Source organism: Carettochelys insculpta, chromosome 5 (genome assembly GCF_033958435.1).
Source record: "Carettochelys insculpta isolate YL-2023 chromosome 5, ASM3395843v1, whole genome shotgun sequence".
In the NCBI taxonomy this organism is placed as follows: Eukaryota; Metazoa; Chordata; order Testudines; family Carettochelyidae; genus Carettochelys; species Carettochelys insculpta.
The window spans coordinates 22,603,885-22,629,238 of NC_134141.1; the positions used below are offsets into that span (position 1 = coordinate 22,603,885).

Genomic DNA, 25,354 nt, shown 5'->3' on the forward strand with positions numbered 1-25,354 from the left:
TTTCAGTGTCCTGAGTACAATGCCCAGACACCAGAGGGCGAGAGCAACGATTATTTGAAGGCCGCAAGGAGCGGGAGGCGCTGCAAAGACTCGTTGCTAAACTGCTGGGCGAATGAGCCCCAGGTTGCTCCGGGAGAGCCCTGCAGCGCCACCTGATGAGCCATAAAGCGAGCAGGAGTCACTGACGAGGGAAGTGGAACATTAACCCCCTCGCCAGCGGTGGTCCAAGGATCACGTCTGCATGGAGCCCAGCCGGAGGAGATGGAGATGCCCGCCTGGAGCGACCTCCTCTGCTCGCGGCTCGGCTCGGCGTGCGGGCGGGGAGGGCTCTCAGCGGGGCGTGAGCCCAGAGGTCCGCAAACCCAGCCGCGGGCGCGCAGGAGGGAGCCGCAGGTGATGGAAGAGCAGCTGATGGTAAAGCAAGCGCCGCCTCGTGGGGGAGGAGGGGACACGCGAGGGGGTGGACCTCCCCTGTCTGAGCCGCTGGGGCTGCAGCGTCGTCTCCCTCCCCTGGGCTCGCGGCTTGGAACCCTCTTACGCGCAGCAGCCCCTGGGCAGCCGCAGGAGGGGAGTGGGTGCGCCGGTCCAGCCTCGCTTGGTTTGCTTTGGTGCCGCTGGGCGTCGCTCCAGGCAGCGAGGTGCTGCGAGCGGGGACTCTGGCTGGGCCTTTCCCCTGCTCAACCCCGGGGCTGAGAGAGGGGATTCTCCAGCCGTCCCTTGGCCAAGATGGCAAGGACAGAGCGGAGGGGATTCTGGAGAAATTCAGCCTTTCATCAAAGAAAACTCCCTTTGAGTCCCATGGGGACACCCTCTGACTAAGGGGCGGACAGCACTTGACCTAATGGATCCGCAAGGCCTTTAGATAAGACGCCTGATGTGCTTAATGAGTAACTGTCACATTCATCAGAGAGGTAGCAGAGTTAGTCTGTATCTTCAAAAACAACAAGAAGTCCTCTGGCAGGTCAGAAGCGGGTCTTTGCCTGCAAAAGCTTATGCTCCAAAATGTCTGTTAGTCTATAAGGTGCCACAGGATTTCTTGTTGTTTTTGTCACATTCATCTATCTCCAAAGGGTAGCCTTCACAAAACAAAAAAAACAGTCCTGTAGCTTCAAACAAACAAACACCAAGCGGTAGTGCAGCACCCGAATCACTAACAATCTTGAAATCTGAAGAAGTGGGCCTGAGCCACAAAAACCTCATTAGCGAGTATATATAGTGTTAGTCTTTAAGGTTCTACAGGACGGCTTGTTTACATTCATCTGTAGCCAGCCACACATTTGGCTTGAATGTGGAAAAAGGCCCCCGGGGGAGAGAATGGGCTCCTTGGGTGTGCATTAAAGGCAGAACTATTTAAATCTGGTCACTTTTCACAGGTTTTTAAATGATTTTGTTTTATGGTTTGGTGCTAATGAGTGCAGTTGTTTGTGTAGATATGGACTGGTACCATAAGAGCCCCATTTTCTAATTTAATTTTATTTAATATGTAGTGTTGCAGTAGTAGTTACAGGCCTCAAGCAAAATCATTACACGAGTACTTTACAGTAGATTCAAATATCCTGAGTCAGGCACCAAAAATCTTGTGATTTTTACACTATACGAATATATAAAATATTGTCTTCTGGCATGTTGGGGTTTTTTTGTTTGAACCATTAGGTTCTGTGCAGCTGTGATTTCTAGAAATGACATTTGGAAATAAGAGATTAGTTACGTGATCCCATCATCTATGACTTTAAGAAAAACACAAATCCTGCAGTTTGTGGTGAAATCACGAGTTGGTGACATACTACGCAGACCCAACTGAAGGGATATCGATTGTGATCTATTGCAAAACAGGATGCAAAGCAGAATCAATTCGTGAAATTCAGGATTGTTTATAGCTGCTAAGATGAAATGTCTCTGAAGTGAAAATCTGTTTTTGTTCAAACAATCCCGTGTGCATATAATTTTAAAAGTATTATAAAATCACCTGAAACACCAACAAAAATAGGGACAACTCTTTACATCTTCAGTCTCTAAAATTAGTCCACTATATCCGTATCTGGGCACCTAAAAGAGGGCTGATTATCAGTAATGCTGTGCAGTACAGCTCCCATGGAAATCAATGGGAGTTGTAGTGCTCAGCACCTCTACAATTATTGTAGTCAGGTGTCTAAATATGGCTTTAAGGACCTAACTTTTAGGCTTCTAAGATGGGAATTGTTGGTTTATTTCTAATGGAAAAAACATTTGGTGTTTTCAAATCATTTTACTGGATTCCTTTTGAATTTCTTGTGGTATATTACAACAACCTGAGAACCTCCTGTGTTTATCTGAAGCGATAAAGATTCACATAATGGCAATTGAGGTCATTTGCCACTTGTCACATTGTTAAACTTTATAGATTTCCACCATAACTCCAAGCCAGCCATTAAACTCTCTCTAAAACCCTCTCCTGTTAGTTCAACATCCTAGATATTGCAATCAGGTTCAACAAGGAATCTGACAGCAGAACCCCCCATATCACCACACCTACTTTCACAGATCCTATAACCAGCTCAAACACACCAAGCAATTTGTTATTGACAAGGCTTTCAGACGTCACAGAATATTTTCTGAAGAGGAAGTCCAGCATACCCACTTTTACACACTTAAAATTGCCATTACCAAACAAGGGCACTTCACCCAGAGAAGTAAATCACATCATGGAATGGGCCACCATACATCAAGTGAACCTGCCTCAATACTGAAATAAAACCCTCTTCAACTGCCCACCTGCGATTGTCACCTGCCACCTCACTCTGAAATCTACGTGGGGTATCACTGGACAATTACAAGGTGTACTTGATGTGGATCACATCCTGAAATAATTAGACCTCCGGAATCTCCACTACATTGCATCTGATGAAGCAGGTCTTTGCCCACAAACACTTATGCTCCAAAATATCAGTGTATAAGGTGCCACAGAACTTGTTGTTTTCACATCCTGAAAGATATCTTTCCTGAAGTTTCCCTTGTGGCCTTCAACCAGCACCCCAAACCTTTCTAACATGGGTTCTCAAACTGGGGGGCCTCACCCCACAGGAATCACAAGATTATTGCATACAGGTTGTGGGCTGACAGCTCCCTCATGAAGCTTGTCACCAGTGGAAAAGTCTGAGTATGTCACTTTAATGTTTATAGAAGCAAGCTCTGTAAAGTCCAAGACATGCCAATTTAAAGCAACCCAGACCATGCCACAGAAACAGATGGAAAAATCTGCAGACACGTCATCTCTAGTACGATGATCAGCATCTGCCCATGGCCCCTTTTCTTCTTGAGAGACAATGGTTAGCAGCAGTGGTGAGGATGTGTGGTCAGTATTTGAGTCTGCAGCTTTTCTAATGGCTTATCCATCCAATACTAGATTTGCACGGTTGATTGCAAAAACCGCATGTCAGTCTGTTTCTGAATTCTTGAGTCTGAAAGCTTTTCCTTCTAAGATGAGTTCTTTTGCATGGCTTGCACTTATACCATTGAAGGATGATGTGTCCTGTTGTAGTAATCGTTGCCAGGTATTTTAATCTGTGGATGTGGATTCCCAGGATTTTGGATCAATGCTGGATTTTTTTCTTTGCACTTTTGCATGTGTCCTTGAATATTAGCTTTGGTCCTCCTCTTGTTCCCAACCCACATGACAGTTCACCAAAGAGGATTTCTTTGGGAAGACGTTCGTCGCCCATTCTTCTCACATGACCAAACCATCGTTGTCTTCTGCTGTTGAGGATCACTGTGAGGCTGGGTATGCCAGATCTTGACAGGACATCTGCATTTGAAACTTATCTTGCCAGTTGATATTCATAGTTGTCTGGATGCAGCGAAAATGGAAGCTGTTAAATTTTTTCTCATGGTTCAAGTAGGTGGTCTGTGCCTCCACTACACGACTTTATACTAATGTGGTGTATACCTCTTCTAGAGCACTGAATACTGACAGGCCACTTCACCTTGAATGTTTTCTTGAAATATGTACTATCCTAAACACTCTCTTCTACCTCTTATTTAGCTGTAATGCTTTGAGTACATTTTCCAGGCCTGAAGAAAAGCTCTGCCTGAACTTAAAAACATGTCTTTCTCATTAACAGGAGTGGTCCAGGAAAGCATATTACCTCACCAACTTTATCTTTCTGAAGTTGTGGGACTGGCACAGCTACAGTAGCATGGCAAGCAGCTAATACACTAGTAGGGGTTTGACACTGAGTTTGTCCAATGGTCTTGCTCACTGATAAGGGACTATTGTCGAGGTCCTTGTAACTGTTTTATATTTAGAAAAATAGAGGCTGTCTGGGGTCAGTCTAGTGCAGTATGTGGATTGATAAGGTGGGTGAGGTAATATCTTTCATTGGACCAATCTTTGGGCTTAGGCAAAGTGCCAAACGTTCTTTTGTCAGCAAAGCTCCCTAGTGTAACCGTAGTCATGGAGAACTGTTGATCACCACCATCTTTAACATATTGAAATCTTGTAGCAGTTTCCCCCTTAGTGTTTTCTTCAAGATAAAACATGTCTAGTTTTTTTTGACCCTTTTCTGATATGTCAGTTTTTATATCTCTGATCAGTTCTGCTGCTCTGCTGTGAACCCTCTCCAGTTTATCTACGTCTTTTCTAAAGCTTGGCTTCCAAAAGTGGCCATAATACTTCAGCAAGGCCTCACCAGCGTTGGGTAGAGAGGAACAGTTGCCACCCTGGTCTTAGACATAACCGCCCTGATAACACCCCCCAAAATATTAGGGTTTTTTTTTTTGCAAGTGTATTACATTGTTGGCTGATACTCAATATATTATCCACTATCAACCCCAGATCCTTCTCTGCAGTACTACTGCCGAGGCAGTTATTCTCAATTTTGGATGTGTGTTGATTTTTTTTTCTTTTCTAAGAATAGTATAGTACTTGTTTTTAGTGGGTTTTTTTTTTTGTTGATTTCACACTAGTTCTTCCTTTGAATTGGAAGCCTGTCCTTGAAAATGCTTACCACCTCTTGCAGCTTGGTAACTCCTACCAGTTTTATAAACATTTTCTTCACTTTATAATCCAAGTTGTTATAAAAATTGACCAGTGTGGAACCCATCTTTCTCTTGCTCCTAATATAATATATAAAACCTTTCCTTACTGCCTTTCGTCCCTTTCTGGATGTCACTCATATTGTCTGTAGTTGCACGGGCTATCCTTGTGTATCATCCATAGCAATTTGTCCATGTTCCTGTGTTTTCTGGGATTTCTTTTTGATTGTCAGGTCATTAAAGAGCTGCTGGTGAAGCCTTATGGAACTCTTACCATTTGTCCTATCTTTCCTTGGCATCAAGATAACTTGCTGTGTTGCCCTTAATATTGTGTCATTGAGAAACTCCTATTTCTCTTAGGGCATGCCTAATTTATACCATTCTTGAGTGCTTAAGCTTTCCCCTCCCCCATGAATGACAAAGTTTTGCTCTGACAAGTGAAAATGTGAATGCAACCCTTTCCTGCTAATTAGGCAAAACCTGCTCATTGGGGTGGAAGTATTAAACGTTGTTCACACAAAGTGATCTTTTTAGATAAGTTTGTGCTGACACAGCATTGTTGCTAAAGCTGTGCAGTGTAGACATAGTCTGCAATTTTCTTCCTGTGGTGGCTTGTCAGGGATTCCAGGTGTTGTCCGTTGGGGAGCAAGAAATTGAGCCTAGATCTCTCAGGTTTTATATTACAACAGTGATCAAGGAGCTGTTGGGTCACTCTGACTTTGTAGTTTTAATTAACGAGTTGAGTAAAATGAGTTCTTCCTCAAGGCCATGAGTAAAATTAATGGACATACCGTTCTCTGCCACTTTTGGTAGGCTTACTGTTTTTTTACGGACAACAGTGGTGGATTTTGGAATTCCCAAGTGTTAGAAGGGTGTTGATTCAATTTTTTGCTTCACTGCTCAAGAAATTAGTATGCAGTTGTTTGAGATGCATAAAGAAGTAATGGTTCCTAATAGGAATGTGTCCAAATGGTTTCTGAGAACTGCATGTACAAAACCTGCTATCAAATAATTACCTAGTCTGTGCACCTCCTTTTCAACATTTCACCTGAACTGCATTTCTATGGCTTCTTTGTATAGTTTGTAGTCAATAAATGTAAGGTTATTAATATTCCTGTGTTTCTCTGAGCTTCTCTCAAACTCTGAGAATCATCTTCCTTATTCAGCACCTTTCTGAAGTATAACTAGCCTCAGTTAGATGCAGCAGTTCCTGGACAAATATGCAAACACATCAATACAAGAAATCTATTTTCTTACAGATTCTAATATTAGTAAGTTCCTGGTTTTAGTTATTAATAATACCAAAGGGAAAGGTTCCCATTGCTTTCACTGAGAATCAAATGGGGACCTTTTGTATGTGTTTACACAGCTCTTGTGTTCTGTATATCAGTCAAACCAACAGCCATCGATTTGTGTTTAGAATAATATTCAAAGATTTGGAGGCAAATTAAAAAGAATATTTGCCTGAGGAAAACATGGTGCTTAACTGAGATAAACCTCTTCAGTTTATTTCGTTATAAGAGAACTCTGCCAATAAGGCTTCCAATGGTATACTCTACTAATCAAAATACTCACATTCTCATTTGTTTTTATATATCACTATTTGACATAGCTCTTAGTGTGATAGGCCCTTTTACAAATACTGTAAGTACAAAGACAGATCATTACCCTGAACATTTTATTGCTAAGATAAGTATTGTGCAGATAAGGAACAAGAAGTACAAAGGCAAAGTGATTGAAGAATGATATTTGTCATGAGATGATGATGATTATTATATGGTCTTATCATAAATCAGGTGATTGGAAAAAATAAAACCCAGCACAGCACATATCTAACTTTATTCTGTAGCCCTTCGCTAGGGACCTTATCCAATGGAAAGACTCTGGGAAACTTCAGTAAAGGTTGGATGAACTCCCTGGAGAGGCCCTTTTTCAGCAGCGTGCTGTAATTTCATATCCGTGAATGTTTAACTGGGGTAACTGCAATGCTTAACATACATAAAATAAGAAATTTCACTTCTGTCTTTCAGAGAAGGTTATAAAGATTATTCAAAAATGCACCTTTCCAGGCTTACCACAGATTCAGTAAGATATCCTGCTCCTAATGTGTGGCTAGTGATGGAGCAGATTTGTTTCTTATCTCATCCCAATTCTGGGTTGGCCTAGATATTTCATCTGCTGTAAGTAAGCCTTAAGCCTCCCTTCTATGAACTTTCACATATATTAAAAAGAAATAGACCCAAACTATCGATTTCAGGTTTAGACAGAACCTCTCTAGGTTTGGGAGTAGGGCAGTGGAGTTGTTCTGATGCATGGTTCTGGCTTGGGCTCATTGATAATATTGAGAGGTATTTTGGTTTCCTGACATCATTGTGTAACAGAGAGACAAAGATGGTAAGGGAATTACTTCTGTTGGTCCCACAAAATATATTGCTTCACCTAACATAGTCTCTCTGATACCCAGGACCTGACACTACTACGTACGGCCACACGGCATACGTACCATTGTGTAAAGCATTCTGAAAACTTTTGCATGTCCAGCACTGTAGAAATTACACAGAGATTGTTTATTTTACTTTCTGAGGAACAGGACTGTAATAATATTTTGGTATTATTTTTCAGTCCCAGAAATCCTGGATCGAAGGAGTTTTCAGTAAAAGAGAGTGTGCAAAAGTCATACCCAGCTCAAAAGACCCTCACAGGTATCATTGTGGGTTTTGGCCTTTTTTTTTGTTCCATTTTAAAGAGAATCAACAGGTATTATAGGGCTACCATAGAAGACTTTGGATGCTGTTCTTTACAATGCCACATTTACATGAGTGTTGCATGTCCACTGTAGCCATGCATTTAGAAGATTGCACCAGTATTTCATTAAATATTAAGGAAGGTGCAGATACTGTACAATAGTTGCTATTATATGTAGAAAAGGGTTAACAACTTTTTTGTTCATGTGATGTTGTTAGAGATATCACCTTATAATGGCTAGTAAAAGTCACGTAACTGGGGTAGAGATGCCACATCATTCATTAATTGTTTCATAGACAGTTCAAGCAACACTTGCAAGGCGATGACAGCCCCACTGTTTGTTTGAATATCAAAACTTAAAGCTGTTGACCCTTCTGAACTTTGACATGTAGCTCTTAAGTCTGGTAACTGAAAATGTGGCCTAGCCTTAGGGTGACCATCTGTCCCAGTTTCGTTGGGACAGTGTCATATTTGGGATACCAGGATGATGTCACAATTTATTTTGTCAAAGGGGCTAATTGCCCGGTATTTTCAGGTGGCTGCCCCCCAGCTTCCCTCGGCTGGGGGAGCCAGACCCAGCTGCGGCTACCACACCCCCAGCTTCCCCTGGTTCCCTAGCTGTGGCACAGCCGCCCCCTAACTTTCCCCCTGTGAGGGGAGCTGGAGCTGGACCCGGACCCACACAGCAGTGCGGCTGCTCCCCAGCTTCCCTCAGCTGCGGGAACCGAGCTGCTGTCACTTCCCCCAGCTGCGGGAGCTGGGAGCTTCACTGGGAGGGTGACAGCCCCCATAGGGAAGCCACCTCCTGACTCCCAGGTAGGCTGACCATCTGTCCCGTTTTGGTCAGGACAGCATCATTCCTCTTGGCCCATATTTGGGTGGGGGAGATATAGTCACCCTACCTGGCCTCCAGGTGAAAGAGACCATGAGCGGGAGAAGTGTGATGCGGTTCACAGAATCGAACTACTGGTACATGGAAATTCTCCATCCTATTCCAAAAAATGACCTCAGTTCAAACATAACAGAGAGGTAGCCACCTTAGTCTGTATTGTAACAAAGCAAACCAGCAGTCATGTAGCACTTTAAAGACTAACAAAATGATTTATTAAGTGATGAGCTTTGTGGGGCAGACCCACTTCTGCAAATCAATCTAATTTCCAATACAGACTGACATTTATAAGTACAAGGAGGGGAGGGGGGGAGGATGTTAAGTGTCTTGCCTGAGATCATTACAAACATCAAAGGAAGGGACACAGTCCTTGTGATGTGTGAGGTAATTGTTGTCTCTGTTCATACCATCTCACGCATTACAAGGACTGCTTCACTTCTTTTGATGTCTGTAATGATCTCCGGCAAGACACTTAAAATCCCCCAACCCCTCCCCTCTGCTCCTTCAGTTCATGTATTTGATGTCAGTTTTTATTGCAATTTTTGTTGGACCTCTGTGGCATATATTTGGGTCTGGGTTGGAAATTCTGTAGATCTGAAAAAGTGGTTTTGTCCCACAAAAGCTCATCGCCTAATAAATTCACCTTGTTAATCTTTGAAGTGCTACATGACTGCTGTTTTGCTTTCTCAGTTCAAACAGTAAGGTAGAACTTGTTCCAAATAGAAGAAGCAAAGCTACTGCTAATAGTGTTCCTATCAACAGCTCTCTGGACGAGTGAGCTGAGTCATTTTGTTCTTCCACAGAACTCTGAAAAGAGTCAGAAATAAAAAGGTTCAAATCCACATTTGAGAAATAGAAAAAACCTTTTTACACTTAAAAGCAGTAAAGTAGCACTTTAAAGACTAACAAAATAATTTATTAGGTGAGCTTTCATGGGACAGACCCACTTCTGAAGAAGTGGGTCTGTCCCATGAAAGCTCACCTAATAAATTATTTTTTTTAACTTGCAAGCTTTATGACTAAATTAAGTCATAGCTTTGCCTAAATAATGCCTGTAGGATCAGGTCCCACAGTTGTAATCTTCTTGGGGATTGTCCTGTGACCATATTGCTCTGAGTACATTGAAGGTGCTTAATAAACAACAATAATACATGGTTCATGGAGTTTAGGGCCAGAAGTAACCATTAGATTATGTAGTCTGACCTCCTATATGTCACAGGCCATTTGATTTCACCCAGTTACCCCTGTATTGAGCTCAATAATTTGTATAAGATTAAAGCATCTCAGTGCTCAAGAAACTAACTGTTTAATGTCTTGTAAGGATTATATAATAGGGTAACAGTGAAAATTCTAAATAAAACACTGAGTTTTTGGAATGCATCTTCAGAGGAACATAGAAATACACAAGTTGCAATTGCATTTCTTAACGATTTTATGTCTTTTTATTAACCAGCATTTAATACATTCGATGACTCAAATGTTTTCTAGTATGTAATAATACCTTATGTTTTACTGATACATATTCCTCCAGATGTCCTGCAGGATGCCAAATATGCCAGAACTTAATCAGGTAAGACCTTTGATATGAGTAAATACTGGGCTTGTAGTTTAGGCAACTGACTTTGCAAATTGAGTTGTTTATGGTGTGGTCTCAGAAGGAACATTAAAAGTTTGTAAACATTTTAATGAGTGCTGGTGGCTGTACAGATATTTGCAAATAATGAATAGCGTGACTCTGCAAATAGCTGCTGATCAAATTGAAATAGCTTAATTGTGACTATAATTACCAATGTTACTAAATGCATTGGAAAGGCTGATACGGGTTTTGAACAGCATCCACTTGCAAACAACAGCATGACAGTGGCTCATTTACAGCCCTGATTTATGCTGCCTTCTGGATGCTCCCTGGCATTCTGTGTTGGATCCAAACGTTTGGACCTTATATGCTTTTAAATTTACTAATCCATGCAGAATTCAGGCACTGTCTCCAGGTCTGGCTCTTAGATACACTCATGAGAGACAAAATCACAGCTCCAGGTCTCCCTTCTCAGGGCATAGGACAGTAGCTGCCCTAGACCCCAAGTTTTCCTGGTTATCCACAGCTCCATCCTTGTGAGTACTCTGGGTTAAAGGTCAATGAGCTATAGAAAAAAGCCTTGCATGCATGATTGTGCCTCAGTTTCTTCACCTCTTCCTGAGATCCATTGTGGTTATAGGCTGTGCTCTTCCAGGAAATCCAGGATTCTTGTGCATTCTCTTTCCATCTGCTGAGTCTTGTCTGAGTGGGCACCTGGGTACCTGGATATCAAGACCCTACTAAGAACAGAACTTGGCCTTTTATGAAATTCATGTCCCCTCCATCAAATGAGCCTTCTGCGGGGGCTTCATGTCTTTCTTCAAGTGATGCCTGGCTTAGTTCCCACCAACTTGAAGTTTAGACTTGGAAAAGTGGTTTCTATGGGCAACAGGCCTGCTCACTGTTTAAGAGCTCTTCCATAAATGGACAGCTGTTCAAGTTGATGGTTTTTGATTATTCTTTATTGTTAGAAATCTGCTAGGTCCTAGATTTTCCTCAGCCCCTTGTGGGTGTTTCACTTCAAGATCTGGAGGGGGGCACAGAGCAGAAGTGAAGGTATAGCAGAGTTTTACATTTAAAATGGTATAGGTAAAGCAGAGTAGGGGCTGATTAGTATATAGCTAGTGACTGACCTATCATAGCATGTCTGTCTGTCTAACCTAGGCAATTGTAGCATTCATCTGTGGAACCTACTTTTCTTATCTTGGAAGATGCTAAGGAGGCACTGCCATGAATATGCAGTGCTTCATTGGCATAATGGCAGCTGCACTCTATCTGAAAGTGCTGCTTTCAGAATGCACACCACCTGTGTAGACAGGGGCCTTTGAAAGGACCCCTTGGACTTCGAAATCCTCTTCTTCCAAAAACCAAATGAGAATAAGGGGGCTTCTGAAGTCCATGGGGGTACTTTTGAAAGGCTCCTGTTTGCACGGGCAGCGTGAGTTGCAAAAGCAGCACTTTCGGATTGTGCACGGATGCCATTATGCTAACGAGACCCTGCATATTCATGCTGGCACCTCATTAGCATCTTCCAAACTCCCTCATTGCCAAACCTCTTCCAAGCTATTATGTTTTAGTCTTTGTTCTTCAAGCTTTGAATCCTCCTTAACCTTCTGAGTTTTAATCAAGCATCATTGTGCAAGCAATAGTGAAGCTGGTTACATTTCTGCAACTCTTCACTTCTCTATTGTGTGTACTACCTGTTGAACCTCCCTTGTCCAGCCTCGCAGGACCTGATCAGTGCTGGATTAGAGAATTTGCCACACAACGGGAGTCAATATTATCTTGCACATTGCCAACACTTCCACTGCTTACCAGGCTCTTAGGAGACATTTAGGGGTAAATTATGGCTAAATACAGGTTGCACCTCCCTGGTCTCATACCCTCAGGGTCAGAGCAGTCACAGATGAGGGATTTTGCCGGACCAGGGGAGGTCAATGCCCTTGGAGCTCCTCTGCTGGCCACCAGCCCCAGCCACTTTCCAGACTTCCCCCTACCCCCCAGCTCCATGGTTCCCTGGCAGCTTCTGCCCTATGGCTCCTTGGCTCATGGCATCCCAGCTCCACAGCTCCCTGGCCAGCTCCTGGCCCACAGTTACCTGGCCAGCTTCCTGGCTTCCCAGCCCCGCTGCTCCCTGGCCAGCTCCCCAGCCACCGGGGCCTGCTGACTTCTGCTCCCCAGCTTCCTTCCTCTTCATGTGGGGGCTCGGTGGGGGCTTCATCAGGGTTTCTGGCCCGAGCCAGGCTGCTGGCCAGTGCTATGGCCCTAGCCTCTGCCCTGCTGATGCAGGTCCTGTCCCAGTCAGGGGGCTCCCTAGTCCTCCAACATCCATAGTCATGCTGGATCAGGGATATTGCAGGATGAGAGAATACCAGATTTAAGAGATTGAACCTGTAATAGCACAGAACGCAGATCCAGGACTGATGGCTGTGAACAACCTTTCTGGGACCACGGAACACTTGGCCACACCCATGATAAGTGGTTGTCCGTCTAACGAATATCATGCCAGATTACGGACAGAGTGCCGGACTACAGAGGTTCAAATTGTAGTTTATTCAGTATCTATGTGAGGTTTTCATTTCTCCAAACTGATCCACCCATCCCCATTGCTAGGATACTGTATGGCTCAAATTTTATTTGCTTGTAACTTTTGTTTATATCAAAGAGTTTGAATGCAGGTACAACTAAGCAGCTTCCATGGGCCAAAAAGTGCCTTCATAAATAATGACCTTGATATACTGAATACAATGTATTAGGGTTTAGATGTGATAGCCTTATATTCTCTTGGTGGCAACTCTTTTCCCCAGCTCAGTAATTTGTTTAATCAGAGTATTATGTGAGGAAATGCCTAGTTACTAGTTACACATTTCAAACATGACTTCCCTCAGATGGTACTTGGCCTGTCACAGTCTAAAAAGAGAAGTTTAAAACGGAATGGTTATTTCAAAGGTATGATGCCATCAATCTGTTAGGGAGACCAGGAAGTCTGCATGTCAACTTTCTCAGAATCTACAAGCAGTTGCAATTATCCTTAGTTTTCTGTAAAATTGCCCTGTTCTTGTGGAGAATAGCACTGCTATTTTAAATACAGTGCCTAAGGTGATTTCTTTTCTCTTTTCGAAATCTTAGAACAGAGAGTCAGCAATCATTTAAACTTTTTTTCAGTTCTATATTTGTTTTCATATTTTCTCTTATTACTGTTTTCTCCTTCACTTTGGTTAGCTTTTTTAAAAATCTTTTATCACGTTTTATTCTTGCTCATTATGTTTGATACCTCTGCTTCTTTTTGTAGCTATTTTTCCTCTCTCTAGTAAACCATCCCCATTTGTAATAATTTTAAAATTTGCTTTTTGTAGTGTTGAGTAAACCTTAAAATATTTGGGTGTTTGGCTCAGATAAGTGGCAAAAATTGGAGATACTTGTTTGAACTATCCATTCCAACCCCTGCCAGGTCTCCTCTTCAGCCATCCTTCCTTTTTGCAATGGAACTTAGTTCTAAAGCCCCAACATCCCATGTTCAGCTTCTCACAAGTATAATCTTGCAAATCTGCAGATATCTGTATACCTTGGATACAAATTCAAATTTTGTATTTGCACAGGGCTCCTCTTGCAAGTTTCCCTATCTCTTTGGGAGACTTCCATAAACCTCTTAACTTTAATCCCTTTGTGGGATTTTGCAGGTGAAGTTCTTACCCTGGCGTTTCAATCAGCTATTGATTTTAAGTTGCATGTCGTCTGTTTCACGGGTGCTCAAGAATTTGTTGAGTGATAAAGTTTGGTGTTAGGAGGGTACTATCAAGGAGGAGAAGCTGGAGGGGAAGGTTTTTGGGTAGGGGCAAAAATTAAGGGATATAGTGGGAGCTTTCTGGATTCAGATATATCAAAGCAATCTGAATCTTTAACATCTCCATTTGACTTGAAAGAATTAGAATTCAGAATAGTTTGTCCTTTTGACTAGCTGGTTTGCTCATCATCGTTTTTAGGGCATTAAATATAGTGTTCTGTTTTAATAGTGGTAGACTGGCCAGAATTTCCCCTATAGAAATAGACAGGCTCAGAGAGAGAACATTGCCAAGGGCATGGCTGATTTTAGAATATCACAAAAATATTTCTATATATGAAATCATCTCAGAAAAGATGCCAGATGTATTAATGAATTAAGCTAGAAGGAGAGACGAGGGAGTTGTTAAATAGCAATAAAGTAATGCACTCTGCTCCTTGTTTTCGATGCCAAATGTAATTCTGCTGTCTCATTAACATTTTACTTCAGTGGATGTACTTTGTTACATTCATTGAAGTAGCTGTCAAGAAATAAACTAATACCGTAAAATTCCTTTAATCCAGCATCTGATGGTCTGGAAATCCTGATGGTCCAGCATCTTGCAAAAATAGTCCCATTTACAGAGACAATCCAGCAAAATTTGATGGTCTGACATACAGTAGTCCCCTGAGATATGCATACCTCAAAATTCGCATAAAGTGGGGGGCTTGAGTGGTGGGTTGGGGCTGTGGAAGGCAGGAAGAGGGGTTGAGCCTGGGGTGGGCTGGGGCTGCAGGGGGGCCAAGGGGTGCAGTTGAAGTGGAGCGTGCAGGGATTGGAGCTGGGGCCTGCGGGGGTGGTGAAGCTGAGAAGCGTGGGGTAGAGAACAAGCTGGGGTTGTGCAGGGGTGGTGAAGCTGCAGGAGCGCAGGTTAGAGAAGAAGCTGGGGATGCGCAGGAGTGGTGAGCTGCTGCTGGGTGTGGGGGTAGTGAGCCACGACGGGGGGTTTGAACTAGGGCATGGGGGTCCAATAGTCTGGAAAATTTGCTAATTCAGCCTCTGTCCAGTCGCAGACATGCCGGATTAAAGGAATTTTACTGCGTATAGATTATTCTTGATCTCTATCTTGTTAAAGGGGAGCCCCTGTCTTAATGCTGTCTCACTAGTCATTGACTGGGGCTCCTTAGGGCAACTACAATACAAATAAATTCATCATCATCCATCTTAACTGGGATCCAGAAATCCAAAAGGTTGAGCCTTAGCAAGCCTGAAATTCAGTTTTCATTCTAGTTCAATAATAGCTGATGGACCTAGCAAGCTATACAAGCATTTGCAAATTGTGACAAAGAGATAAGACTCAGAGGTGGCTGCTACAGTTTTTCTGGCATATGAATCAGAGTGGATGGGTGTGTTTAGTCCATGTCTCTTTATCCTTATTAGTGGTTTTCATTTGATGGCAGATTACTGTGTGATGAGGTGCCACCTTTGCAGATTTTGGAAGTGGTATTTGGGATAAGCTACATAATGAATGATTTTACTTCTAATTTGAGGTGTTGCTGTGGACGGCTTATTGGAGACCATCCTGGGATAGATTATAGTTTGCCTCTCTACCAGATCATCAGACGGGGGGAGAATGAAGAATGGTCTGTCCAAAAGCATACATGTGCAAGCCCAACTGACTCATTTGGAACAGTCAATTTCCAAGATGGCGATCACACTTACTACGCCAAGGTTTGCCTATCAGCTACAATTTTACTTAATTTTAACAATGCTGGATTAACATGATTTTTTTAACTATTCTAATGCTAAAGAAACTGGACAAGTTAAAATTAGCACTGGGTGAACCTCAGACTCTTTGGTTCAAACAAGAAAGCAGTCCAAATTCAAAGGGGCCCAAGTTTCTATAGTGCCTTCAGATTACATTGTTACTCTGGGAGCATAATGCAGTAAAATCTCATACTGCGGCCATGTTAATGAGAGAGAGTGAGCCAAGGCAGCTGTCATTTGATTTTTTTAAAAAGCCATAGAATTGTCATTTTAAAGGTGTCACCCTCTCTAACACGGCAGGAGAAATCGCTGACCCCCAGACACTCAGCACTTGATCCTCCAGTTGGTGGTCTGATAATACAGTATCATCAGAAATGAGTCAGTGGGGTATCATTCCAAAGCCCTTTCCACCATGACACAATGGTACCAAAGAGAACACACCTGGAACAAATATGTAGATATCTGTTTCAAAAAATATTTAAACATAAACTTATACCGTAATACAGGGATGTGTTGCGTGCACAGAAAGACACTGATCTTTGGTAATACCAGGGACGTTAGCCTTGACAAGTAGCATTCAAAACATTTATTCATCACAGGCATATTTTCTCTGCCTAGGGCACCACTCCTAGATACATGGTTGGACTGATCCTTGTCTTGGCCACATTTACCCATTTCCAAACAGGTCAAGCTGTTGACCAGATGTTTTCAGGCTAATGAGTATCTGCCCTTTGCACACAAGTATTTCATTTGTTGAAGGACTGATTTGGTAATGCATGATATGTCACCCGTAATGGTACGTTCAGTGGGGGCGTCCTGGGGGTGAGGCCTGGGGCAACCTTCCCCATGCTCCACCTCTGTTCTGCCCCCCCCCCAGCCCCGTCCTTTTTACCCCCTCCTCCCAGGCAGCTAGGCCCGGTGGTTGCTTAGAGCTGAGGGCTGGGCAGCAGAGAAAGTAGGAGTTGCCTCACCTCCCCACACCCCTCACTATGTAGGTGGTGGGAATGGCAGCCTGCTCCACCTTGCTGCCCTTCTGGCTTGCTGCATCTCCCTCCCTTCTCCACATGCAGTAGAAACTGCCACTAAATACCACTAAATTGCTTACTTTTACCTGGTGGTGGCAAATCAATGTGATGTATCCCCTCCATTTATAATAATCTGTAATATGGAAAACATTAATCAGGTATCCCATAGTCAGCATAAATAAATAACAGTTCTGTCAGTCCAGCACCACAATTTAACTTTGTGAGGGCTGCATGTTTGACAGTCCTGGGTCTAAAATACCTGGGGTGGTCCATCCTCTCCCTCAAGCACATACAGCAAAATTCCAATGTTCTATATCTGAGGACTTCATTATAAATAAGAACTGGGAAATTTATTTGTGCCTTATCTGAAAATTTTCTTTGTTGGCATAATGAGGTTCACAAATTGAACCCTTCCTGAATGGTCAGTTAACTGGGAAATGTTTTGGGATTATTAACTGGCACTCATAAGTTCTGTTTATTGAATTCTTTGTTCTGCAGGAATATTGTTCTATTTAGTCTTAATGCTTATTTTTCCTTATTGGTATAGTGATTAATTCTCCTAGACTAAGGAAGTGACTCAAATGGCAGTTTCTCACAGGTGGAGAAGTACATTAGAACCTCTTCCCCTGCCTCTGATTGCCAGGTTTTGTCTATGCCAGGCTCCATAGAGCAATAAACCAATATCATGGATTTGTGGACATCATTACTCCAAGGAGGGAAATTTTTGGGTGAGGTGTGAATGTATTGTCTGTTATGAATTCATTGAAGCTTGATATTTCGCTATTCGAATCCCATTGTCGTGTTTTTCTTTTTCTTAACACAAAAGCAGCTATGAAACATTGCTAAGACCTTGTAAAAGTGGGGGATTTCAATGGCTATATATATGTCTCAATGATTCAGACACTTCTGTGCTGTTCTCAGTAGGCCCCTTTGTTGTGAAACATTAGAACTTTCACAAGGTCTTCAAGACTGTAGAACTGAGAACTTTCTAAGATGCCACCACGTTATTTTAAGAAATATTCAATGTACATGAATTTATTTTTTCCAGTACATTAGAACCTCTTACGACACCAAGCTGGACCAGCTATTACATCTGATGGTGAAAGAGTGGCAGATGGAGCTGCCAAAGTTAGTGATTTCTGTTCATGGAGGCATCCAAAACTTCAAGCTTCCATCTAAGGTCAAACAGGTTTTCAGCAAAGGGTTGGTCAAAGCAGCTGAGACAACAGAAGCGTGGATAATAACAGAAGGCATCAACAGTGGTAATTCTTTTTATCTGCCTCTTCATCTAATATTTGCTCTTTGTTTTCCCTCATACATAACAGTGTTGAGGGATTATACAAGCACTTGTGGGCTACATTTACACGTACCCCAAACTTCGAAATGGCCACGCAAATGGCCATTTCGAAGTTCACTAATGAAGCGCTGAAATGCATATTCAGTGCTTCATTAGCATGCGGGCGGCAGCGGCGCTTCGAAATTGACGCGCCTTGCAGCCGCGCGGCGTGTCCAGACGGGGCTCCTTTTCGAAAGGACCCCGCCTACTTTGAAGTCCCCTTATTCCCATCAGCTCATGGGAATAAGGGGACTTCGAAGTAGGCGGGGTCCTTTCGAAAAGGAGCCCCGTCTGGACGCGCCGCGCGGCTGCAAGGCGCATCAATTTCGAAGCGCCGCTGCCGCCCGCATGCTAATGAAGCACTGAATATGCATTTCAGTGCTTCGTTAGTGAACTTCGAAATAGCCATTTGCGTGGCCATTTCGAAGTTTGGGGTACGTGTAGACACGGCCCTGGAATGCAGTAATTTGGGGTATTTATAACAAAACAAGAAACTGTAATTTGGAGCTAAAAACATATTTTGAGAGTATAGAAGCCATGGTCAGGCTGCTCCAGTTTTGACTAGCATTTTTCTTGCGTTCTATGAAAAAAGACCTGACTGTGTTATGCATGAAATAATAAGCAAACTGCAGACAAATTGGAGAGTGCTTGCTTTAGAATTAACTTTGATCAACTTTCATAAAATAATTAGAACCCAGATGATGTATTGACTTTATTTTGATGAAGTGTTTGTTTTAAACAGAATTTCATTTGTTTTGATTTCATTCAGATTTATAATTATGAGCTCTTTAAATTATGGTGCTCTGTTAACTAACCTGTGACTGCATGAAAACTTCCTCTAAATCTTTGCGTTCCTCAGATACTGAAATAATCATATATTTTTTGTTGTACTCAGTGTAGCCATCTCACTTAGGGAACATTCTAGTTTTGATTCATCAGGGAAGATTTGAATCTAAGGGAAGCTCACAAATGACCTATACTACTTGCTATAATGTACTGGAAAAGGGATAACTAGATTATACAGTCTGTGGTAGGGACTTTGCCATATCACTTAAGTCTTAATTTTGAGACATTTAGTGAGAGTATGGTAGAGCAGCCATAATTTATTAGATTAATTTAATCATTTTTTGTTATTTCTGAATGCTCTTCAAATAGACTTAAAAAAAATAATCATCTTATTCAAAACTGATGAAACATACTGTATGCTGTACCAGAATTCCTGTCATGCCCTCTGGTCCACACCTCCTGGCAGCTTTTCTTGCATGCCTCAGAGGCTCACGGTGACACTTCTACTGCCTCAGGTCTTTCCAGAGGAAGGGTCTCCACTTACTGAGACACTCTCATCATACACAAGTCACTAGTATGGGGGACTAGACCCCTCAAATGATCCTGGCATCCTGTCCTTCAGCTGGGGCAGCTTTCCACGGGAAGGGTGGAGTTGTGATTCCCTCCCCCCGCCGGGCTCCAGCTCAGTGACCATAAATACCAGCAGCTGATGGGGCTGGGGAGCTTGTCTTATGCTGCAATCACAGCAGTCTTTCCCTGAGCTATTTGTCCCACCACCTCCCTCTAGTATTTTCTCTCTGGTGCCTGGCTGAGTCTCCCGCTTTCTTCCTGACTTCAGTTCTCCAGCATCTCTTCCAGGTCCATTCCTCTTCTCCTTTCCCCTCCTTTACCTGAGGGGACCCTTTTAAGGGTGACCCTGTCAGCCTTACCTGTCTGCAGGTATCTAAGTAGCCTGATGCTGCATGCCAGTTCTTAATGCGCTTCTAGGACTTTTTTAGGTGTGGAACAGAAACCCACTGACCCAGCTCCTGGTGTGTCTGCCCTGTATAAGGCTCCTACAACTCACTGCTTTAGGTCTGCCGCAGTACCTGCAGATTCCAGACAATGAGTTGTTTGTAATCTATTCAAAATGGACCAGAACTTCTGCTAGTATAAATCAGTATAGCTCCCTGGAAATCAGTGAAGCAATGCTGATTTACACCATTTGAGGGCCAGGCCTTTTTGAATAAGTGTTTGGTTTTTTTTGGTTTTTTTTTTTCTGCAGAATGAAATTCAGACAAATAAATCTAGATTAACTAAAGATGCAAATTTAACCAGATTAAAACATTGTTTTGAATAAATCTAAGGTCTGGAATACTGACAAAGTGAATAGGCAATGTTTATACCCTCATACATTCTTTATATTAATTTTCTAGCTCTAAGTGTGGGAGCTCACCATTAATCAGAATCAGGCCTTAAATCACTGGCTAATATTCATCATCCTGTGGTTGCAGGAACTCCATTTTTAAATTACCGTTTCAGTGTGTATTAGAATAGGTTGGAAGTGGGTAATAGGCAAGAGAAATTAAAATGCATTAGATTGCTTATCTAGTCACAATTCAAAAATTAGCAAAGGTCTCAGTCAAGTGGTTTTTTTAATATAATTTAAAATTGTTCACATTACTATCAGTTGTAATAACCACTTGGAAATTTGAAAGGAAATAAGTTTTCTTACGATTTTTTTGACTCAAGTTATTTTTGTTAATGTGGAGTTTCTCCTGAGAGTGAGGCTGCTGCTATATTATGGAGAGCTTTTATAAAATAAGATTTCTTCTGGTTGAAAAATATACAAAAATAATTTGTTAATTTTGAGAAAAGATTCTCAACAATTGGGCAAATCAACTTTGATATCCATTCGAAATTATCAACATGGTTAAAAATAAAACCATGATTCAGTGCTTTTAAAATTAAACCCTAAAGAAGATATCCATTTTGGCCTCATTTCTGAAAACACATTTTACATTATATATGTGAATAGCCCCATTTGTTACACAGATGGGTAATATTAAATGTGAGCAAGTTTGGAACAATGGTATGCTGTATTATTGTCTTAATCAGTCTTCACTATTCTTATAATCCATATGAAGTATATCTGAGGAGTGTAAAATTATACTTACACTTTAAATAGATATAGAGTACAATAGGTTGTGGAAGCAACCTTGGAAGTATTGGTTGCAGTTGTGTATCAAAAATCCAAATGTAGAATAACAACAAGATTTTCTGTTTAGGAGTGTCCAGGCATGTGGGGGACGCCTTGAAAGCTTATGCCTCTCAACATTTGAGAAGGATTTGTGCCATTGGAATCCCTCCATGGGGTATCATTGAGAACCAGAGAGATCTGATTGGAAAAGATGTGAGTAGAGCCTGTCGGCTTTCTTATCCACTTGTTGTTGGTTTCCACAGTAGTAGTATCTTAATTTTTGTTGGCCACATGGGAAACTGCCATGCCTCATGGGAGATGTAGTCCAGCCATGGGTGAATAAAGACATCAAACACCCACATTACAAACTCCCACTCAGTCAAGTGTAGACCTGAAATATAACGTTTGTTTCAATTTTTTCAAATAGAAAAATTGAAAAAAAAGAAGGAAAAAATTGACTTTTTTCCTATGGAAAATTTCATTTCTGTAAAAACTACATTTTCCCCTTAATGAAAAGTTGCAGAAATTCTCATCCAACGCTAAGAGTATTATGCCCATTAAAACATTGTTTAATGACGGGAAAGGATGACGTGGAATGCCTCATCAACTCATAACCTAAAAAATAGGGAAATTTACAAATTAAGGGGAAATTCTCCTGTGTTTCCGCTTGCTTTCATATTGTCTGCAATATTCTCAATAACTCACTCCAGCACTCCGTGAGCCTTTGTCTTCCATTTCCTTTGGGAAACCAAAGCAATATGTATGTCAACTTCATCAGTTGTGCATATTTAGGCCTCATAAGTGCTGTGGTAATACAAATGACAATCTAATAATTATAATATTGCTGTAACATGGTAGAGGTTACCGTTAAGATTTTGTGGCAGAGAGCAAGCGATCACTGAGCTATCACTAAGAAGTTTTTGTATTAATTTTTGTGGGTTTGTACCTGAGTGGATTAACCCCCAGGGTCAAAGAGAGAGATTCAAACGGCTGAAATATAAAACACCAGTATTTTTGTTTGCAACAGTAATATTTACAAATAGTGGTAGTCCTTAATTACAAATATGAGTTACAGGATATTGTCTCATTGTGTGAGTTGAATCAACCATTTATTTAAAATCTCTTGGCATGATAGAAACTTTTGAAAGTTTAAAATGTAACAATGAAGTATATAAAAGTCATGTGACGTGCCAGGTGGTGTAACTTCAGCCTCCTTTCATTTTTCTCAGGTAATTTGCCTATATCAGACCCTCAGCAATCCTCTCGGCAAGCTGAGTACCCTGAACAGCATGCATTCCCATTTCATACTGGCAGATGATGGCACAGTGGGCAAATATGGCAATGAGATGAAGCTCAGGAGAAATCTGGAGAAATACCTAAACCTGCAGAAAATACACACCAGTGAGTATAGTGATATCAAATTTGTCATGGGTCAAAAGCTTACTGAGATCCTGAATTCTTCCTGTCTTCACTTTCCATGGATTTCATTGAGAATGGAGATGGCTCAGCAACTTGGAGGATCAAACAATAAATGCGTGGGGAGTGGTAAGGAGAAGAAAATGGAACACAGTTTTCAAAAATCATTAGTGACTTTGGATGCCTTCATTTGTGAATTCCCAGTTTGAGACCTCTATGATGTATCTGATTTCCACACACTGAAAATCAGACTCATTTAGAGTTGGTCATATTGGTCAACCCAAATTGAAAATGTAGATCTGGAGTTCTAGAAAGCCAGAGCAGAGTATGGCTTTTGTTTCATAACTCTTTGTTACAGCACTGGAAACTTTCTCAAATATTTCATCATCATCATCATCAATAACCATGGGATCAGCACCCATTGGTGTCTGATGCCTCTCTCACTATTTCCTTCCATCTTTCCCTGTCCAGAGCGGAGTGGCTTAGTTTGTGTAGACTAGCCAATCTACTGTATCATCTATCCATTCTCTGTGGGGTTTGCCTCTCCTATTTGAACCATCCATTATGCCAAATACCAAGGTCTTGATTTTTTGTTTGTTGTTCATTCTGCAAATATGGCCAAATAGTTGTAGGTTCTGTTTTATAACCTTCTGCATCCGGTTCTCTTTCGGCTGTATCTTTCTATATAATTCCTCACTGGTGACCTTTTGCACCCATCCTATTCTCTGAATCTTTCTGTAACAACTCCTTTCGAAAGCCAATATTCTTCTTTTCAAATCTTTCTTTATCACCCGTGTCTCACATCCGTACAAAATGCTGCTGAATGCACAGATTTTCAAGATGCTCTGCTTTGTTCTTAAGCTAATTGCTTTGCTTTTCCAGATCTTATCCATTGCCTTCAAACTCGCTCGTGCTTTCGCTATTCTAGTCTCTATTTCCTTCTTACAGTCTAGATCATATGTTATGTTGCTCCCCAGATATGTGAACTTCTCTACATTTTCTGGTTAAATACCATCGACACTGATCTTCCTTCCTATTTCCTTATCTCCAAATACAATTGTTGTTGTTCTATCAATGTTCATAATCAGTCCCTCTTCCCTTCTTTGTTTAACATCTGCACGGTTTTCGCTAGCTTCTCCTCATCTTCCTCAGCGATAACTATATCTTCTCAAATATTTGCCAGGAAAAAGTGGTCAGATTCAGTGAAATTCAAAGAAACATGTCCATGTTCTACAAGCTCTCTGTGGAATTCTTCTATCTTGCACAACTATCATACATGTAACCAGCAAATAGTTGCCAAAGAGGGATTGACAAAATGTCCTATCCAACTTTTGTTTCTGTGAAATAAGTGAAAGGCAAATTTCACATCCTTAATTTTCATTGTGGAATTGTTTGCAGATGTAATCCGTTAGTTATGTCTGAGTTAAATAAACCATAAGATATGTATTTATAGCCAGCGTAAAGTACTTATTTTCATGTAACAAGATCAGCATCTGTTTTCTGTGAAAAGTGTGAAGATGGTCTAATTTTCACTTTACAGGGTTTGTTATAAAGAAAGATATCATTAGGTCAATCTGTAATATTTAATTCCTTGCTTTTTTTTACCTGCTCACCTTGCATAGCAAAATATCCAAAAATCTCATAAATCCATTCATCTTTTTTTGTGTCCTGTTCAGTTTTGGATATAAAAAAGGCAAAATTAGTAACTATTGTGAGTTAGGTTTTCATTTCCCATGCCCATTTTTGTTTACTGTAATATTGCTCAACTATCAGGTATGTCAAACTATTATAATCACCGCTCCCCAAAATACATACCATATAGACAATTTTTTTAAAGAGCACCTAGTTGCGCTTCAGTATATACATAAATATTTATACCTGCACTATCTATTACAAATTTTGCAACCAAAACTCAAAGGAACTGCTATTGTAGGCCATGTAGGAGAACAGAAGACTTCTTGTGCCCCACTTCCTTCCTCATGAGGCCAGGCTTATAATCTTGCTTAAAAATTCTCAAAATCTTCCATGCTAATGGCAGGGTTCACTTGAGACTACATCTTGTAATGTCTATAACAAGGTGGGAGAAATGTCTTTGTTTTAATCTGTTTTTATCAATTAAGACCTCTTCTCATGGTTTCTATAAGGTTGTTTGTTTTTTTTTTGGTGTGGATACAAGAATGGTAAACATGTCTGTCAACTGAGCTGTTATAACTGGTTCTTTTGGTTTGAAACAGGAATGGGCCAAGGCGTGCCAGTGGTTGGGCTAGTGGTGGAAGGAGGTCCAAACGTGATCCTAATGGTTTGGGAATATGTGAGAGATACTCCTGCTGTCCCTGTGGTGGTCTGTGAGGGCACTGGCGGAGCTGCAGATCTTCTGGCTTTTATTCACAAGCACACAGCGGATACTGCGTGAGTAGCTGCAGCTGCACTGTATTTTTTTATTGTGTGGTGGTAGGGAAAATGCCTGGCTGCAATTTAAAGATTATGGTGAAAGATGCAGTGAGGTAGGTTGTGCCAGGAATGCCAGAGTTCTGATGCCACGTGAATGACAACCCTCCTACCCATTGTGGCTTAGACTTAAGTTTTCTTATTGAATTTCTCTTTTGACCAAAAAAAATGAGATTTGCATAAAATATCATGATTATTATTAAAGGGCTAATATACAAATATTTTTGAGGATCCATTTTTTAATATTTGGAATCCCCTTGTGGGCTCCAATGTGGGTTTTTTTTTTGTTTTGTTTTGTTTTTGAGACAGTTAACATTGCACACCTTCCTATATATATTGGGTAAGGTGACTTTTTTGGCTACTGCTGAAGAAACTCTTTCACATATCCACTTATCCCACACCCAGCAATTAATTCTG

The 25,354-nt window shown here is 41.4% G+C and overlaps 1 protein-coding gene across 1 annotated transcript in view; it reads left to right on the plus strand.

The window, feature by feature from the left end:
* The first annotated feature begins 339 nt into the window (after positions 1-339).
* The window catches only part of TRPM6 (transient receptor potential cation channel subfamily M member 6), a 106,906-nt gene continuing 81,891 nt past the window's right edge, over positions 340-25,354 (plus strand). The window contains exons 1-8 of the mRNA XM_074994068.1: positions 340-414; positions 7,633-7,712; positions 10,176-10,214; positions 15,531-15,711; positions 17,821-18,034; positions 21,162-21,286; positions 22,303-22,474; positions 24,724-24,898. Coding sequence (XP_074850169.1) covers positions 397-414; positions 7,633-7,712; positions 10,176-10,214; positions 15,531-15,711; positions 17,821-18,034; positions 21,162-21,286; positions 22,303-22,474; positions 24,724-24,898 — 1,004 coding nt within the window. The 5' untranslated portion in view covers positions 340-396. The remainder of the gene's footprint in view (positions 415-7,632; positions 7,713-10,175; positions 10,215-15,530; positions 15,712-17,820; positions 18,035-21,161; positions 21,287-22,302; positions 22,475-24,723; positions 24,899-25,354) is intronic.